The 16,651-nt window shown below is 53.4% G+C and overlaps 3 protein-coding genes across 23 annotated transcripts in view; 1 reads left to right on the forward strand and 2 right to left on the reverse strand.

Moving 5' to 3' along the window:
• The first annotated feature begins 3,858 nt into the window (after positions 1-3,858).
• Chrne (cholinergic receptor nicotinic epsilon subunit) lies at positions 3,859-8,233 on the forward strand. Of its 3 annotated transcripts, none has more exons than XM_076936435.1 (12): positions 3,859-3,989; positions 4,226-4,368; positions 4,450-4,494; positions 4,598-4,707; positions 4,806-4,961; positions 5,407-5,507; positions 5,788-5,988; positions 6,066-6,180; positions 7,351-7,465; positions 7,540-7,726; positions 7,811-7,920; positions 8,000-8,233. In XM_076936435.1, the coding sequence occupies exons 1-12, from the start codon at positions 3,944-3,946 to the stop codon at positions 8,225-8,227; spliced, it is 1,557 nt and encodes a 518-aa protein (XP_076792550.1). In that variant the 5' UTR covers positions 3,859-3,943; the 3' UTR covers positions 8,228-8,233. The 3 variants fall into 3 exon arrangements, with proteins under 3 accessions (XP_076792550.1, XP_034362018.1, XP_076792549.1); XM_034506127.2 differs by having other exon boundaries at positions 7,814-7,920; XM_076936434.1 differs by having other exon boundaries at positions 7,540-7,920.
• Positions 6,177-7,356, reverse strand: C6H17orf107 (chromosome 6 C17orf107 homolog). Of its 4 annotated transcripts, XM_034506130.2 has the most exons (4): positions 7,118-7,356; positions 6,810-7,010; positions 6,438-6,716; positions 6,177-6,356 (listed from the first exon to the last, which is right to left on the reverse strand). In XM_034506130.2, exons 1-4 carry the CDS (start codon positions 7,181-7,183, stop codon positions 6,258-6,260), a joined length of 645 nt encoding a protein of 214 aa, XP_034362021.1. In that variant the 5' UTR covers positions 7,184-7,356; the 3' UTR covers positions 6,177-6,257. The 4 variants fall into 4 exon arrangements, with proteins under 4 accessions (XP_034362021.1, XP_034362020.1, XP_076792556.1 ...); XM_034506129.2 differs by having other exon boundaries at positions 6,438-7,010; XM_076936441.1 differs by having other exon boundaries at positions 6,810-7,356.
• Positions 8,234-8,639: 406 nt separating the features above from the next.
• Mink1 (misshapen like kinase 1) overlaps positions 8,640-16,651 on the reverse strand; it is a 51,455-nt gene continuing 43,443 nt past the window's right edge. For 2 of the 16 annotated variants that reach the window (XM_076936422.1, XM_034504591.2), the window contains exons 14-34: positions 16,132-16,218; positions 15,704-15,928; positions 15,316-15,489; positions 14,807-15,070; positions 14,383-14,468; positions 14,110-14,220; positions 13,856-13,974; positions 13,569-13,657; positions 13,412-13,435; positions 13,123-13,286; positions 12,649-12,754; positions 12,429-12,566; positions 12,124-12,232; positions 11,330-11,497; positions 11,079-11,222; positions 10,775-10,909; positions 10,560-10,660; positions 10,331-10,480; positions 10,079-10,238; positions 9,835-9,974; positions 8,640-9,500 (exon numbers count right to left, since the gene is read on the reverse strand). In XM_076936422.1, coding sequence (XP_076792537.1) covers positions 9,417-9,500; positions 9,835-9,974; positions 10,079-10,238; positions 10,331-10,480; positions 10,560-10,660; positions 10,775-10,909; positions 11,079-11,222; positions 11,330-11,497; positions 12,124-12,232; positions 12,429-12,566; positions 12,649-12,754; positions 13,123-13,286; positions 13,412-13,435; positions 13,569-13,657; positions 13,856-13,974; positions 14,110-14,220; positions 14,383-14,468; positions 14,807-15,070; positions 15,316-15,489; positions 15,704-15,928; positions 16,132-16,218 — 2,778 coding nt within the window. In that variant the 3' untranslated portion in view covers positions 8,640-9,416. Of the gene's footprint in view, positions 9,501-9,834; positions 10,000-10,078; positions 10,239-10,330; positions 10,481-10,559; positions 10,661-10,774; positions 10,910-11,078; positions 11,223-11,329; positions 11,498-12,123; positions 12,233-12,428; positions 12,567-12,648; positions 12,755-13,122; positions 13,287-13,411; positions 13,436-13,568; positions 13,658-13,855; positions 13,975-14,109; positions 14,221-14,382; positions 14,469-14,806; positions 15,071-15,315; positions 15,490-15,703; positions 15,929-16,131; positions 16,219-16,651 lie in introns of all 16 variants that reach the window. The other 14 variants (XM_076936427.1, XM_034504599.2, XM_076936424.1 and 11 more) reach the window with 12 other exon arrangements.

Genomic DNA, 16,651 nt, shown 5'->3' on the forward strand with positions numbered 1-16,651 from the left:
GGAGCTCCTGGAATTAGGAGTTCTAGAAAGTGGAAAACCCTTGTGCCCTTTGCTTGCACCCAGATCCCTAAAGGGACTGCTGAGTGCTCCTCTCTTGCCCTCTCTTCTCCTTTTGGAGATTAAGTATTGCTTTGTAGCCCAGGCTACAAAGGCTTTTGAATCCCCTCCTTTCTCAATGCTGGATCAAAGGTGGGCTTCAGCCTCGCTTGGCTCTTGTCTATTTTTATTGTTTTGTTTGTTTGTTTGTTTTTCAAGACAGGATTTCTTTCTGTGTATAGCTCTAACTGTCTTGGAACTTGCTTTGTAGACCAGGCTGGCCTCAAACTCACAGAGATCCTCCTGCCTCTGCCTCCTGTGTGCTGGGATTAAAGGTGTACATCACCACTGCCTAGCTCTGTGATCATCATGGTGAGAAGCAGACAGGTCTGGCACTGGAGCAATGGCTGAGAGCTTTACATCCTGATCCACTAGCAAAAGGGAGGAGGGGGGGAGGGAGGGAGTGAAGGAGGGAGAGCTTTTGAAACCTCAAAGCCCACAGTGATGGCCACACCTCCTCCAGCAAGGCCACACCTTCTTCCTAATAAGTCACCAACTGGAAACTAAGTATGCAAATCTTTAAGCCTGTGGGTGTTATTCTCCTTCAGATAATCAATCATATCTCTAGACATGTGGTTGGAGAGACTAGTTCTCAGTAAAAAGACGCTGCAGTTCATTTAGTCTATTTGTCAAGTATCTGCATCATGCCAGACTCTACTAAATACCTTGGACACGGCCAGCCAGCAGGAGAACACTGATGGTTAGTGTCTACTGGATACTCCCTGACCTGGCTCTGCTAACCCACTTCGCCTGCTACCAGAGAGAGACTGCTGTTTGTGCTAAGCACAGGGACCTTTCCTGTGACTAGCTGGGGATGGTACCTTGAGAAGGTCCAGGGTGATCAGAAGCAGCAGCCCTCGGCGCTGGCAGGGGTAGCTGCAGCTGTTCAGAGTAGCTAGCCAAAAGGAGTTGGAGAAGGGAGTGGCTTCCTGTTGAGCTGAGATCTTTGCAGCCAGCTTGGAAGTTAGCTTCCAGAGAAACTGGAATTTTCAATATACAAATACAAAACTGAGACTGGCTCACAGGCATGTTCCTGACACCTATAGCTGGTTAGGAGAATTGGAGAGACCTTTGGTTTTCCCTGTCACCCTTCCTGCTCCGCTCCTGCTCAGGAAGAGACTTGGTCAGGAATGCATGTCTGTACACGAAGGTGACAGTCAGAGGACAGCTTGTAGGAGCTGGTTCGCTCTCTCCTTTCTTCATGTGGGTCCAGGGAATCACACTCAGGTCATCAGGTTTGGCAGGCAGCACCTTTACCCTGACCCCACAACTTACACATATACACTGGTTCCCATTTGTGCCTTTTTAGTTTGAGTTTTTTTTGTTTTTTTGTTTTGTTTTGTTTTGTTTTGTTTTGTTTTTTTTGTTTTTTTTTTTTTTTTGGTTTTTCGAGACAGGGTTTCTCTGTGTAGCCCTGGCTATCCTGGAACTCATTCTGTAGACCAGGCTGGCCTCGAACTCAGAAATCTGCCTGCCTCTGCCTCCCAAGTGCTGGGATTAAAGGCGTGTGCCACTACCTCCTGGCTTAATTTGAGTTTTACTAAGGTTGTCCTTGTGACCATGGGGTTGGAACTATCCTGTGAGGTTTGGTGAGCTCACCAGTGGATCAAGTGAATCTTTCTTTTTCTTTTTGTTCCACTTTGGTTTTTTCGAGTCAGGGTTTTTCTTTGGAGCCTTGGCTGTTCTGGACTTGGTTCTGTAGACTAGGCTGGCCTCAGTCTCACAGAGATCTTCCTGCCTTTACCTCCTGAGTGCTGGGATTAAAGGTGCTTGCTGTCACCACCACCACAGAGCATAAGCGACTCTCCTTAAGCTGTATACTCACAGTATCTGGGTTGTAAGTGCCCACTATGTTTGGACAAATGTCTGCACTTAGCCCAGGCCCTAACTCAGAGACTGGAGTAAGCAACACTCAGCAGGTGTGCACAGTGGTGAGTTCACTCCCATAAATCCTTTCTGGAGTCTGCAGTGGAAAATGAGAAGTTAGTAGATAGCAGGAGAAACAGAGGCTTCAAGTGAGTATGAGAAACAAACAAGGCCCACATGGCCATGCTGCTGTCAGAGGACTGAGGGATTTTGACAGGTGGGGAAAGACATGAGGAAATGATGAACATAACTGTTCTGGGAAATGTAAAATGATAGCAGAGGTACATGATCAATAATGGTGATTAGCAAGCCTCATGCATTATACCAACATACCTGTGGGAATGACCCTCTGCTACAGTCTCTTTTCATGCATTCAGGACAGAGGGGATTATTTCCCTGGATTGGAGTAATGTGTAAGGTGTAACATACAAAGGGCTTCCTGTGTAAGGTGTAACATACAAAGGGCTTCCAGCTGGGCAAGGTGGCATGTCTGGAATCCCAGCAATGTAGCAGATGAGGCTGGAGGACTGTGAAGTTCACTTCTGTAGTTCTAGGCTAGACTAGCCTACATACTGAGACCATGTTTCAAGAAACCCTCTCCCTTAAAAGCCAACAACACAAAATCAAACTGTTTATTCCTCCACTTCTTACCCGGTGAGGAACACCTAGCTAGCTTTTAAAACAACAGCTTCTGATTACCTCATCACACCAGAGCTCACACCTGCAGTCCTAGCCCCTGGAGGGCCCAGAAGATCTGGAGTTCAAAGCCAGTCTGAGCTCTACAAAACCTACCTTAAAAACAAATGAAGCAATAAAAAGCCAGGCCTGGTGGCTCATGATTGTCATCCCAGCACCCAGGTGCTGAGGCAGAAAGTTCAAAACTTAAGGGACAGCCTGGGTTACACTCAAGACCAGTATATTTTGGACAGCAGTTGAAAAGACAGTACCATTGATGACCACCATAAGGTGACAGCAAGAAAAGGGAAGGGATAGCAGGTGTCCTGCTCAAACTAAGGAGATTAAGGTGGGCTTATCTTGGGGTCATGTTGAAGGTGCTGGGCCCAATACTGAACACAGGCTTTGCCAGGTCAAGTGTGTCACTGCAGACTAATTCTGTATGACAACCTGTCTTATTGCCAGGTCTTTATGGAGACTTTTTTTTCTGACTGTATTAGTGTGAATTAGCCCCTGTAAGGGTATAATAGCATGTATTGCACATGGGGGTTGTGGTGGTTTGAATGAGAACACTACTCCTCCCCCCCCCCACACACACACATACACTAAGGACTGAGGCTCATGTTTGAATGCTTGGTCCTTAGTTGGTGAAACTGTATGGGAAGGATTAAATGTGGGCTTATTGGAGGAGGCGTGGCATTGGGGTTGGCCTTTGAGGTTTCACAAGACTATTCCCAGTTCTCTGCAGAATGCTTGTCATCTGAACATGTGAGCTCTAAGCTTCTGCTCCAGCACCATGTTCCTCACCATGATGATTCTGGGATCTAACCCTCAGGAACCACAGTCTTCCAAGTTTTCTCATATATTGCCTTGGATGTGGGGTCTTGGGATGGTAATAGGAAAGTATCTAAGCCAGGGGTAGTATGGGAGGTGCTGGATGTCTACTGCCTCAGGTGCATCCATTAGAGTCACCCATACAGGGCTGCTGGACAGGGATAGCAGTGTTGAGGATGGGTCTAATGGCTTGTGCTTTCAAGTGTTGTTAGAGTCCGCTTCTCTCCTGAGGTGATAGGCCTGTGGCTTACAGAGCTGGCTGAAGCCTAGGCAAAGGATGCTGGGATGGGGTGGGGCGAGGGACACAGGATGGGGCAGCTGCCTCCCCTGCCCCCACAGCAGGGGCAGAGGATTAGGTGACAGTCCCCAAACCTAGCCCGGAACTAACACCCTCCTCCCCTTCACATGGGCACCTTGGCCTGTTCCCTCAAGCTTGTCAAAGCTCAGAATAACCTAAGAACCAGACATCAGGATGGCAGGGGCTCTGCTTGGGGCCCTGCTTCTCCTGACACTCTTTGGTAGGGACAGGGGTCAGGGGAGCCAGTTGGATCCATATGTCAACATTAAGGGAGTAGGGAAAGGACTAAGACTAGGGCGGAGACTGAGACCGTACTTGGTCCTCAGGTGCAATATTGTTGGTTTAGAAGGACTCTAGAAATATAAACACAGGAGGGGTGCACTGGCCTGAGGAGCACAGAGAAGCCTTTCAGGGCTGCTGCTTCATATACAGTGATCCTTCCGTCTTGAATCACAGGCAGAAGCCAGGGGAAGAATGAAGAGCTTAGCCTGTACCACCATCTCTTCGACAATTATGACCCAGGATGCCGGCCAGTTAGGAGACCCGAGGACACTGTCACCATCAAGCTCAAGGTCACCCTAACCAACCTCATCTCACTGGTAAGACCTCCCCCCAATTCTAATCCTATTCCCTCACTTCCATCCCTAACTCCGGCTTCAGCAGGCTTCTTTCTGTTGTAGAACGAGAAAGAAGAAACTCTGACCACCAGTGTCTGGATCGGAATTGTGAGTCAGACTTGGGGAGCAGTGGGAGGGTTCGGAGCCAACCCCTTTCTTTCCTACCAGGTGGGGGATGGAGAGTACATACCCTCTCACTCCTGCCTCTTAGGAATGGTGTGACTATCGGCTCAACTACAACGCGGACGATTTTGCAGGTGTAAATGTTCTGCGGGTCCCTTCAAACCATGTATGGCTGCCAGAGATTGTTCTAGAAAACAAGTGAGGATTACCCAGAGGGCAGGCTGCAAGGGAACTGGTTTTGGGGGATTTTGGTTGGTGAAGGAGGTTCAGACATGTAAAAAGCTTGGTTTCCACAGTATTGATGGACAGTTTGGAGTGGCGTATGACAGCAATGTTCTTATCTATGAGGGAGGCTGTGTGAGCTGGCTGCCCCCAGCCATTTACCGGAGCACCTGCGCAGTGGAGGTCACCTATTTTCCGTTTGACTGGCAGAACTGCTCTCTCATTTTTCGGTAGGAAGAATCACTTCAAGCATGATACTGAGAAGGGCCTAGCGCAGGGGACAGGGCCTGCTATGGAAGAGTCGGTGGGGTCTTCTTTGGAAGAACTTTTGTGAAGAAGGTGGAGTGAGGCGCTGGAATGAAGGGGTGGGAAGCTGGATCTAGGTTTGCAGTGGGGTGGGCACAGGCTTCTTGCTGCCATCTTGTAGTTTTAGCCTGTAGTCCCGGCTACTCCTCAGGAAGAGTCTGAGGCATAAAAATTACTTGAGTCCAGGAATCCCTTGGACAACATGGTGAGCCCATCAGCAACCCAAAACAAAACAAAAAGGCAGCAGGATTGGAAATAGGCTGGGAATGTGGGCAAAAGGGAGCCATACTACCCTGCCAGAGCCCAGCTTCCGGGGTGGGACTAAGATGGCTCCCAGCTTCTGGGGTGAAGACTGGCCCTGTTTCACAGCTCCCAGACCTACAATGCTGAAGAGGTGAATTTCATCTTTGCATTGGATGACAATAACAACACCATCGACAAAATTGACATCGACACTGCGGCTTTTACCGGTGAAGGGATATATACCTTTTCCCAAAAATCTTCTCTCAGATAGGGCTCAAGGGGGTGAGGGGGACTTTCAGTGTAGGGCTTGACTGGAGCCACACAACTGAAGCTGAGTTTCTTGAAGTCAGCCTGGATCGTCATACTCCTCAAATATGCTAGTTCCACACCCCCACAGAAATGCCCCTCTCCACCCATTCTGCCCCCATGCTGACAGCCCGGGTCTCAAGTGGCCCTCTTGGTCTGGAGTTGCAGGTGTGCAGGCTGACTGAGCCCTGTGTCTTGCAGAGAATGGAGAATGGGCCATCGACTACTGCCCAGGCGTGATTCGCCACTATGAGGGAGGCTCGACAGAAGGCCCCGGAGAAACAGACGTTATCTACACGCTCATCATCCGCCGGAAGCCGCTTTTTTATGTCATTAACATCATTGTGCCTTGTGTGCTCATTTCTGGCTTGGTGCTGCTCGCTTACTTCCTGCCTGCACAGGGTAAGGGGTGACCCTGACTCCTGAACCCCAGGCTGGGCTTGCTCCCTGGCTCGCCTCTTACGGGTTGCTTCCTCTAGCTGGTGGCCAGAAATGCGCGGTCTCTATCAACGTCCTGCTAGCCCAGACTGTCTTCTTGTTTCTAATTGCCCAGAAAATTCCAGAGACGTCTCTGAGCGTGCCGCTGCTGGGCAGGTAATCTCATAGTGGATCCCACAGAGATGGGGGCCTGCATGGAAGATGGAGACTTGGTGTTGTCCCGTTCTGGACTTTTATTTGGACACAGGGTTGGACTGGGACAGTGCTGGATTATCTGTTCCCCCATTCTCCTCACTGCTGCTGGACGACACCTTGAGGTTTCCCGAGTATCTCTGTTAAGAGGACAGTATTGCTCAGTATCTCCTTAATCATACCTTCTCTGACCCGTGTCACACCCTTTATCCCAAACGCACCAGATCCCCAGGGACTCCAAGGCCCAGTTGGTGTAGGGTTTGTTGCAGGGATGAGGTAGACCGTTGCAAACCTCGTCCACACAGGTACAACCACGCCCCCTGGATCAGGTACTGAGCACTCGCTCCAGCTGCTGCTCCAGCTTGTCGAATCCCCTGCCCTGTGGCCAGGGCTACTCGGGCCAGTGCTCTACCAGGATCCCCAGTGTCCTGGGCTGGGCCTGGCCAGCCGTTGCCACTGTCCAGTCGCTGTACCTCCTGCTGCAGCCACAGGGCCGAGATCTGCATTGGGGCACATGGGCTAGAGGTCCCTGCTTTTGCTGGCTTAGCCCTCTCCCCCTTTTCTTCCCATCCCTCAACTTCCCAGAGCTGCACCTCCAACAAGGTGGCGCCAAAGCTCATGATGCTGGCTGCGGCTTCTCTTAGCACCAGTCCTAAGGTGGCTTTCTGGGTGGGTGGCTTGTCGGATTCCCGGGGGTCCTGGGACTTAAGCTCTCTGAACCTTTGCACCAGATATTCGTGAGCTGCGGCCACAGCAAGTTCCAGGGAAGATAGAAGTGGAGGCTGTAAGGCCACCTGGAGGAGCAGGGGTAGTGGAGTGGTCACATGGAAAGGGTCATAGCAGGAAGCGCTGGAGACCTCCCCAGATTCTGCCTTTGGGTGGGCCATTCTAATAACCTCACCTCGGTGGAGCTGTGGAAGTGGTAGACCCACAGCAGGGTGTCCAAACTGTTGGGAATCCCTTTCATGGCCGCCCCAGATGGTATATGCAAAAGGGCCGGGACAATACTGGCATCATCAAGGAGTAGCAAGAAGTAACTCCACCAGCTGTGCGGAGGTGGTATTTGTGAGGTAGAGGACAGCCAAGTGCCTTCTGTTTGTGGGATGCAGTGACCTCATGCTTCCTGTGTATCAGGTATCTTATTTTCGTCATGGTGGTTGCCACACTCATTGTTATGAATTGCGTCATCGTGCTCAACGTATCTTTGCGGACGCCAACGACCCATGCCACATCTCCTCGGCTGCGCCAGGTAAGTGCTGGTTGTAGAAAGTACTGTCCACGGGTGGGAAGCGGACTTGGAACCTTTCTCTGCCTCGGCTGCAGATTTTATTAGAGCTACTGCCGCGTCTCCTGGGCTCGAGCCCACCCCCAGAAGATCCCCGAACTGCCTCACCAGCGAGGCGTGCCTCGTCTGTGGGCATTCTGCTCAGAGCGGAAGAGCTCATCTTGAAAAAGCCGAGGAGCGAACTTGTGTTTGAGGGGCAGAGGCATCGGCATGGAACTTGGACTGGTGAGCACTGCTCTTGGTGGGTCAAAGGCATACACTCGCCGTTGGGGACGCTCTTTAATGACCCAGCGCTTGGTGTTGCCTTAGCAGCAGCCCTCTGCCAGAACCTGGGTGCTGCAGCCCCTGAGATCCGCGGCTGTGTGGATGCTGTGAACTTTGTGGCTGAGAGCACAAGGGACCAGGAAGCCACTGGAGAGGTGGGTTGGGAGGTTGGGGCGGAGCGGTGCTAGAGGCCCCGCCTTCCAGGCATCTCCCTCGCTAAGCTCTCTCTTACAGGAATTGTCTGACTGGGTGCGTATGGGGAAAGCCCTCGACAAAGTCTGTTTTTGGGCAGCTTTGGTGCTCTTCAGTGTCGGTTCTACTCTTATCTTCCTTGGAAGTTACTTCAACCAAGTTCCTGATCTCCCCTACCCACCGTGCATCCAACCTGGGCCTGCAACAACAGCAGCACCCACCTTGGCTCCAACCCCCAAGGAAGAGATTTTGAAAAAAGACTGCCAATAAATGTGGTCTGTGAACTTGCCGGAAGGGTTGTGTGGTCTTGCGGGTGGGCTGACTCCTCAGGGACAGGCACTTGAAGCCAATTGGTTCAGTTTTGCTCTTGGCTCCTAACCTAAAGAATGTTTATCTCGTTGACAGCCAATGAGGTTTTGCAAGACCTAGATATAGAAACACTAAAGCCTCAAGTCTGGCCTGGCCCTGCTGGGGCTGGTAAAAACTAAATCTTCTCAAAGGGTCCTACAGGGCTAGGACAGAGGATGACCTGGATTCCCGGCACCGCCAACCACCTCACTCCATTTCTAATCTCACACTTAACATCATGCCTTCCTTTTACCCTCTGCATCCCAACTCTCAAAGCTCTCCCTAGAAAGCATCCAGGATTGAGAGAGAATGGTAGGATCTCAAGATGGTGGAAGCTGGTTGAATTGTCTTTATTAACAAAGGGGATATCCAAGGCCACTACACTGAGAAAGGATACAGGAGAGGGAAGGGCTACTTGCTGCTCACACTATATACAGATGCAAGCAAGGGAGGATGGAGGGTGGGAGCTCTGAGCTCTCTCCCTCTAGGGAAAGGGAGGGGCTAGAAGAGGTGGGAGTGGGGAGGAAAGGGGGGAATGTTTTGGCTATGGGGTCCCTCCTCCATTCCCTGGGGGCTGGGGGGGGGCAATCATTAAAGTGCTTTCAGAAAATGAGGAAATGGTCCCTGGCCCTGGAGTGGCTGGTGACCGGCCCCCTCCCCCAGAACCCAGGGCCCAGTGAATACCACCCCCCCCCAGAGTCTGGTACATTCAAGGGGGGAGCCGGCTCCCCTGGCGTGCAAATAAAGGGGTCAGGGCCCTGCTCAGTCAGCAGCAATGGGGTAAGGGGTCCAAGCCTCGAGCACTCTCCTCTTCTGTGGAGAAAAGGGGAGGAGCAAGTCCCACTCAATCCCTGCTAAGGGGAAGGAAGCTGTGTCATTCCCCAGAAGTTGGGGAAAGGCACAGTTTTGAGAATGTTGGGAGAAAGGATGGTCACGTGATCACAAAAGCTTCAGGGATATGAGGTCACGTTCCCAGCAGGCTCCAGTGAATCAAACCAGTAAAAGCAAAAGCCCAAGTGGGGAGGGCGGTGGGAGGACAGGGGCGGCCTGGGTAGTCTGGCTGTGGGGAGAGAGCTGGGTCCATGTGGGGAGGCCCAGCCCAGGGGCCTTGTCACCAGTTCATAATGCAGTTACGGTTCAGAGTCATAAAGTAAACTTGGCTGCTTCCTCCAGAGCGGACTGAGGCAAAAAACACCTGGATAAAGGAGAAAAGACAACACCAGGGCTAAAGTGTATGTGGGGAGGGGAGGGGTGCAGGGAGGAGAGAAGAGGTGGACACTGGGAGAGAGAAAGAGGAAGTGAATGACACCTGTTTCTCTCCATCCCCAAGGAAAGGCAAAAAAGTGTTACCAGGTCCCTGGGGTAAAGGCAGCAGAGCCCATGGGGAAGGAGGGTATGGCTCTGATAGCTCAAAACAGAAGAACCATTCCACACACCCAAACCCCTGCCCAGAGCAAAATGGACCACAGCAAGGTGGAGAGGCAGCCCATCACCTGGGCTGGGCTCCTTTCAGACACACACTGGCTCACCTTATCATTGCGCTCGCACAGGAACTTGAGCCTCTGGGCTCGCTTGTGCATGAAGACCCCATCTAGGTGGCCTGTCTCCACAGAGCGGATCTCTATGGCCTTCTCGCCCCAGCCCATTATCTGGTTGGAGCAGATGTAGGCTGAAGGGAGAAGACAGTGGAAGGGCTGTAAGGAGGTTTTAGTCCTAGTCACCTGGGAACAAGCAGCTTGGGGTGGCCTTCTTGGGGTGGCCTTCCTCACGTACCCACAGAGGTGGGCATCTCCCCCCACTGCAGCACCACGTCCTTGATGATCCGGCCGTACGTGTTAACATAGACACCCTCGTCCTCATAGCACAGCAGCATCTCCATGCCGTCAGTGTTAGGGAGGAAGATGATGGCGTGCGGTGTGATCTGGCTCTGGATCTAGGGAGAAGACGGTGGACTGTGTGGGGTCCTCACGTCTCATTGTCCAGAATGGGTTGGTCTCCCTTGACCCACAGCCCTGCTAAGCTCACATGTACAGGGATGTAGATGTCATAGCTGTTCCCCGAGTCAACATCCACAGCATGGAAGCCAGCACTGGAGCCATAGATGACCTTAAGCCGCTGTCCCTCCTCTACGGTCAGGTCCACCAGCAGAGGGCGGTGAGGGAGGTCAGCAAAGGACTGTGGAGAGAGAAGGCTCAGGGAAGACAGGTGGAGGAGCAGAACCTCGGGACATACTGGGGGCTGAGGCTGGGATTACCTTGAAGGCCATGAACTTGTGGTAGGGTTTGGGGGCCCAGGCATACACCTCCACGGAGTTCTTCAGGGCAATAACCAGGAACTTAATTCGCTCATATTTCACTGGAGGGCAGGAAAGGGGGGAGACGCAGTGACTTCCACTATCAGCCTCGAAGATCTCTTAGAAGTTAGCCCAGACCTTGTTGTTCCCTGGCTACTGTGCTGTGGCATCCTCACCAACACGATAGTGTCCGCAGCCCTCCATGTCCCCCACGGTGGTCCACCCCTGCTTCTTTTCCACCTCTGGGTCATTGTGTAGAATCTTGTTCCGAAGCCAGGACAGGTAATACACCCGCAGTTTGTTCCTTTTCCCTATGAGATGATCAGACAAGCATACATGGACGGACACACACACACACACTCATTCTTATCAAAGACCCTGTTGCTGCTTCCCACAATGCTGTCTGACCACTGTTGTTGTCCTTCCAGGATGAAGACAAGCAAGCACAAGTTAAGCCCTTGTCCCCAGCTCCACACACACCTGAGATGGTGATGAGCAAGTTGAGTCCCTCCAGGACGTCCATTTGCTGGAAGCGGCGGCGCCCAATCAGTCCGTATACTTTGCCTTGCCCGCTCCTGTCCAGCAACATCAGCCCATTCTCTGTGCCCACTAGGAGGTTGACCCCTGCAACAGGAATCCTTGGACAGGTCAGAGGCAGATCCAGGCTCTCCCCTGACCAGGAGCATGGAGGCTGTGCCCAGACCGCTTCACCTTTTTCAGCCCTGGCTTACCCCAGAGGGCTGCACAGAGGATCTCTGAATTGAACCGCTTCTTGTACTTGCGGATCTCAGGAGTTTCACTGTGAGCTCGGGTGTTGGTGGGATTTACGTTGACCACAGAGCCCTTCCTCACGTCGAACTGCAGTTGATCGAGGCGACCACCTTCTCCACCCACTAGGGCTGCCAAAGAGGAGGGAGGGAGGGTGGGTTGCAGCCCCTCAGTGATTACTTTTATCCCTATGTCCCTCCATCTGATTTTGGCTCATCAGTATCCTCTGAAGGGGAGACTCTAGAACAGAGGTGCACTGAGGTAAGAGTGCCTGAGCTGGGCGCTAGGGCCTGGCTCAGTGTTGGCCTGCCTCCAGCACTCAGCAGTTCCACCTCTGCCTGGCTCCCTCAACCACTCTGCGCAACCCCACCCCCCCCACCCCCACCCCCACCCCCGCTAGCCCTCCCTTGTAATCTGTGCTAGGGCAGGGGCTGAGCCTCAAATAAGAGGCCTGTGCTTGGACTTTTAAAAATATTTTTTGAATTTTATTTTTGTTTTCTTGTCTTTGTGTGCTGGTACCCATGGAGGCCAGAAGACAGCATCAGATCCCCTGGACCTGGAGTTACAGGAGGTTGTGAGCTGCCTTATGTGAATATATGAATCAAACTTGGGTTCTCTGGAAGAGCAGAACCTTTTATCCACTGAGCCATCTACCCAGCCCCACGCCTATACTTTGTAAAGCCCCATTCTCAAAGAGCTTCTACCCAGGACAGCTCTGGGTTCCAGCCTCAAGGCAGATGGCTCCTCCTGTCCTCACCTGTGATAGGGATGGTGTCCCCACTGCCTCCAGGCTGGTAGAGGCCTAGATCCACAAACATGGTGAATGAGCTCTTTCCTGGGGCCTTTACCAGCCCACGAGACTGGTACTGTAGGGGAGAGGGAACAGTCAAGATACACGTGTGGCCCTGGCCTCTAGGCTGCGTTCTTCTAGTGGGACAGACCTCAGGTCTCATTAAGGTCACAGTGCCTTGCTTCACCTATCAGTGTCCTTAGCACCCCACTCTTCTGTGAACCCCAGGGTTCTTTCTTTCGTCACTGACCCACCCACTCCAGCACACTTACATCACTGCCTCCATCCTTTGTTGGAGGGCTTTGACCTTTGCTGTTCTCAGTAGGTGAGTGGCTAGGCTGGACCACATCCGGCAGGTTTGTGTAGCCATTGCTATCAGCAAGCATCAGGCTTCGTTCCTCTTCAGGAGTCTAAAGAATATCGATTAAGTCAGGGTAGGGCTGCAGAGGGCATGCCCCAGGAAAAGGCAAGAAGGGTAAGGAGACCACTCACACGCTGGACCACCATGGTGCCTCCTCCATATGAGGGCTGGGTCCCAGATATCTCCTCAACATCATGAACCACCATGGTGCTGATGCTGTCTGTATCACCATCACTGCTGTGGAAAAGATGAAGGTGGGGCCTTCCAGGTCCTGCCTGCCATACAATGCCACAGGAAGCAGGTGACAGCCAGAGACTTGGCTTTCAGCCTCCTCAAAAGCCCTCACTGATTCAGGTCCTTTATGAGTGGCCCTCAGCCAGGTTGACAAAGAGACAGAGGGGCATCTGACAGGGTCTCACAGTGACAGAGCAGTGGAAGAGGGGGGAGCTACTAACTCCATTCTGTTCCCTCCAATTCTGCACAACCCTGTTCCCTCCTTCCCTGAATTTCTCCTCTGCCTGTCCTGATGAGGGAGGCCCTGCCCTAGGACACCTCATACCGGCCCCCGGGAGTGTCTCTGCTCCCCTCTGATGGACACCTCATACCGGCCCCCGGGAGTGTCTCTGCTCCCCTCTGATGGCTCCCCATCGCCTTCTTCCTCCTCATCTTCACTGCTCTCCACCTCCTCACTAGATGAGGAATAGTCCATGGCCTTCTTGGGAGGCTTAGGGGCCTCATCCAGAGTCCGCTCTTTGAGCAACACGAAATCCTGCAGGGAAGAAGAGATGAGGGGAGGCAGTAGGGCTTGGGCAGAAGCAACACCAAGGAAGGGTGCCTGCTAGCGGAGGTGCAGGCAGGGAACAAAGGATGGCTTCCCAGCAGCCCCTCACTAACCTCACCGATTGCTCGCTTATAGCTCTGGGAGGGGTCACAGAGGAAGAGAGGCGGCCAGGAGGAAGCAGGAGAGATGGTGAGAAACGTTAGTAACATGAGCCTGCTGTGTAAGTCTGCAGCTCCCCTAGTCTTTCACATCCTGCCCCCGATCACTTACTGCAGGCCGGCCTGGCCTTGAGCGGTGGTCTTCAGGCTTGGCTTTGTTCCCAGGAGAGAGCACTGGGGAGCTTTCCAGTTTTGTGGAGGCTGAGCATGGCAGGGTGGGAGAAAGAAAGTCACAGATACCTACAGTATGGCCCAGGCTGACCACAAGCCCCAAATCCATCCACATCCCTCTTGTTCCTATGTGCTCTGATCCTAAGCCACTAAGGCAATGAACTCTGATTTTGGTGTTGGTTAAGACAAAGCCAAGACCCAGAGAAGGCTTAGGCCTGGTTGACATACCTCCCACACGGTTTCGGTTCCGCTCCAAGGAGCCAGCCTGAGGGAGGTGGCCGTGGGAGGCCGGGAGAACACTGTCTGAGCGCTCCCAGCCAGGGTCACTCCTCCTGAGGTCAGGGTTACTGTGAAGGGACAGAGTTCACATCAGAGATGCACTCCAATCCCCGAGTGTCAAGCTACGCTGCAGGAGGAGCCGTCACCAGGGAAGCAGGTGGCAGAAGTGAGAGGTGAGAGGAAGTGGGGGGCAACTCCATTACCTAAAGGCGTTGGGCGGGCCAGGGGGCTGAGCTGGGGGCCCGGGAGGCTTGGGGGTGCCCCGCTCTGCCCGCCTCTGCAGATAGATTTGCCAGGCGGAGTTACTGCGAGGTCTGTGGAGGGAGCACAGGGTGCCGGGGCGGGTCGTGGTGGCACAGGGAGGGGATGAGGTACCTGGTTTGGGGCTTGCCCCACCCCTATGCAGCTAACCTGGCAAAGTCCCTATATCTCTTACTCCCTAGGCTGCCACATGACCCCACCCTGGTGTTGTGTACCTGGCACGGACAGCCTGAGCTGGCCGGGACCCTCCGGCCCCACTGGTGTTAAGGGCAGTGGCAATAGACGAGGTCCTCTGAGGAACCTGGAGAGAAAGAACAGTTGACAAGCTCTGACAGTCTTGTGCAGACATGGCACACACTTGATTCCACTGTCAATCTGAGGACTGTAGTCTTCAGCACTCATGGAGAAACAAACAGGTTCAGAGAAGTTACTGAATATGTCCAAGCTATGAAACTGAAAAATGGCCACTCTGGGATAGGGCAGCCCTTAGATTGCTGGCCATTTCACATTCCTACAGTCACTTCTGTCTTTCTACTTTCTGGATGCTAACTAACCCTTACAGACAGTGTCTCTGTGGTTGCACTGCTTTCTTCCACCCACTCTGAACTCTCATTTTCTTGTTTTTAGGGTTATACTTACCTTGGGTGGAGCCTCATTATCAGGCCGGACCCAGGATGGAGGGTTTGGGCTGGGCCCAGGCCCTTCAGAGGTGGGGTCTGAATTCTGGCGAATGACAGCTCCTCGGGCACTGGGTGTGGCAGTGGGTGTGGGGACAGCAGCAGGGTCAGGGTCGTGGGAGGCTGGGAAGGCAGCCAGGTTCCGAGTGGGCTGGTCCTGCAGAGACTGGGATCGGGGTACAGGTGCTGCATATGGCTTCAGTGGGACCCGGTGTGCCACCAGGCTCTGCAGGGAAAGACCAGAAAGGGTGGACAGCCTGCTTTGTGGCAGATCCTGCCAAATGGCATCTGGGCTGAGAAAAGTCCTCTCTCCCATCAAAAGATAAGAGGATTCTAAAACTGGAGAAGTAAACTATGCAGGGATGTGCCCAGTATGTGCAGAAGACACCAGTGAATGCAAGCACATACTGATGGCTGTAGGAAGCAAAGGTACCCATGTCTCTGTTAGGACAGGAATGGAGACAGACTCACCTTGTGTGGTCCTTCCTGAGGCTCCACAGGCCTCTGCATAGGAGGAGTTTGGGAAAGAGGTCCTGGGGGGCTAGGAGAGGTCTGGGAGATGGGGGGCTCTGGCCCTGCAGTGCTTGGCTTCGTCTTGGCCAAGGGAGAGTTCTGCTGCTTGTTCATCCGTGCTCTCTCTTCTACCTACATGTGATTTGAGTGGGGCGATAACAGGTAGGCCAGCGAGTGGGGGTCAGCAGGCCAACATTTAGAGCCTCACACACTCTAGCTCCACAACCTCCGCGCCTATCCCTCCTCAGTGCCCGTTACTGTGGAGCAACCACTTCTCCCAACTGTCCAGCCATGGGGCAGTGAGACTAGTAGGATGGGGTCTCAGGGGACAGAGGAGGCGGCATACCTCTCGGGCCCATGCTGGCTTGTCAGCAGGATTAATGCCCCGACCATAATGATACAGGGGCTTCCTGTCTCCAGGCAGGATCTGCTGCTGCTGCTGCTGCTGCTTTTGGAGCTGCTGTTGTTGCTGCTGCTGCTGCAGGGACTTGAGGTAGGCATGTTCCTGCTGCAGCTGTCTCTGGAGCCGCTCCGACTGCCGCTGCTCCTCCAGCTGCTTCCGCTTGTATTCCTGGGCCCAACGGTAGGGAGAGAGGGCTCAGCAGAGTGTGGCCTGTGTAAGTTAGAGCAGGCATGCCTTTTCTTTCCTCTGCTGCCTAGACAGGAGCCACTTCCCTGGTCTTGGAAAGCCCGGTTCCCTGATGTGTTCCCCTCCCAGTGTAGGGAAGCAGCTCAGAATGGCATTTTCCCGAGGACACTGGGGGACCCCGTTACCAGCAGCAGGGCCTGTTCCTGGAGCAGCTGTTGCTGGAGGATCTCGAGCTGTCTCTGCTCCTCCTCTAGCCTGTGACGGATATACTCCTGGGGGGGGGGGCAGGCGGGAGCGGGGGCGGGGCAGGCGGGTGGCGGCAGCGGCGAAGGAAGGGATGAGCAGGGTGAGGATGGGGGGGGACAGGGGTAGATGAGCCCGGGGGGGGGGGCAATGTGGCACAGAAGGGAATAAGAGGACACGGGATGAGGAGGAATCAGGTGGGAACATGAAGGACAGTCAGTGCCCAGGGAGGAGATAGGGATGGGCAGAGATGGGGAATGAAGGCACAGAGACAGGAGGGCAGGGAGCAGGGTGGGGTTGAAGGGTAGGAGAAAACAGAGAAAGAGTGAAGCTAGAAAAGATAGGAGGAATCCAGGGGCAGGGGAACAAAAGGGACAGGGCACTGGGAGCAGGAAGGCAGGCAGCAGGAGCAGGGCAGGGCAGGGCAGGAGTGGAGGCGGGTGTGTGTGTGTGCACTGGCGC

This window comes from Arvicanthis niloticus, chromosome 6 (genome assembly GCF_011762505.2).
Source record: "Arvicanthis niloticus isolate mArvNil1 chromosome 6, mArvNil1.pat.X, whole genome shotgun sequence".
Classification (NCBI taxonomy): domain Eukaryota; kingdom Metazoa; phylum Chordata; class Mammalia; order Rodentia; family Muridae; genus Arvicanthis; species Arvicanthis niloticus.

Coding starts and splice junctions, on each gene's coding strand:
- Chrne (XM_076936434.1), top strand. CDS start 3,944: ATGGCAGGGGCTCTGCTTGGGGCCCTGCTTCTCCTGACACTCTTTG. Junction 4,708..4,805: donor GAGATTGTTCTAGAAAACAA/GTGAGGATTACC, acceptor TGGTTTCCACAG/TATTGATGGACAGTTTGGAG. Junction 5,508..5,787: donor CGACACTGCGGCTTTTACCG/GTGAAGGGATAT, acceptor TGTGTCTTGCAG/AGAATGGAGAATGGGCCATC.
- C6H17orf107 (XM_076936440.1), bottom strand. CDS start 7,103: ATGGCCCACCCAAAGGCAGAATCTGGGGAGGTCTCCAGCGCTTCCTGC. Junction 6,357..6,437: donor TTGGAGTCCCTGGGGATCTG/GTGCGTTTGGGA, acceptor TCCTCTTAACAG/AGATACTCGGGAAACCTCAA.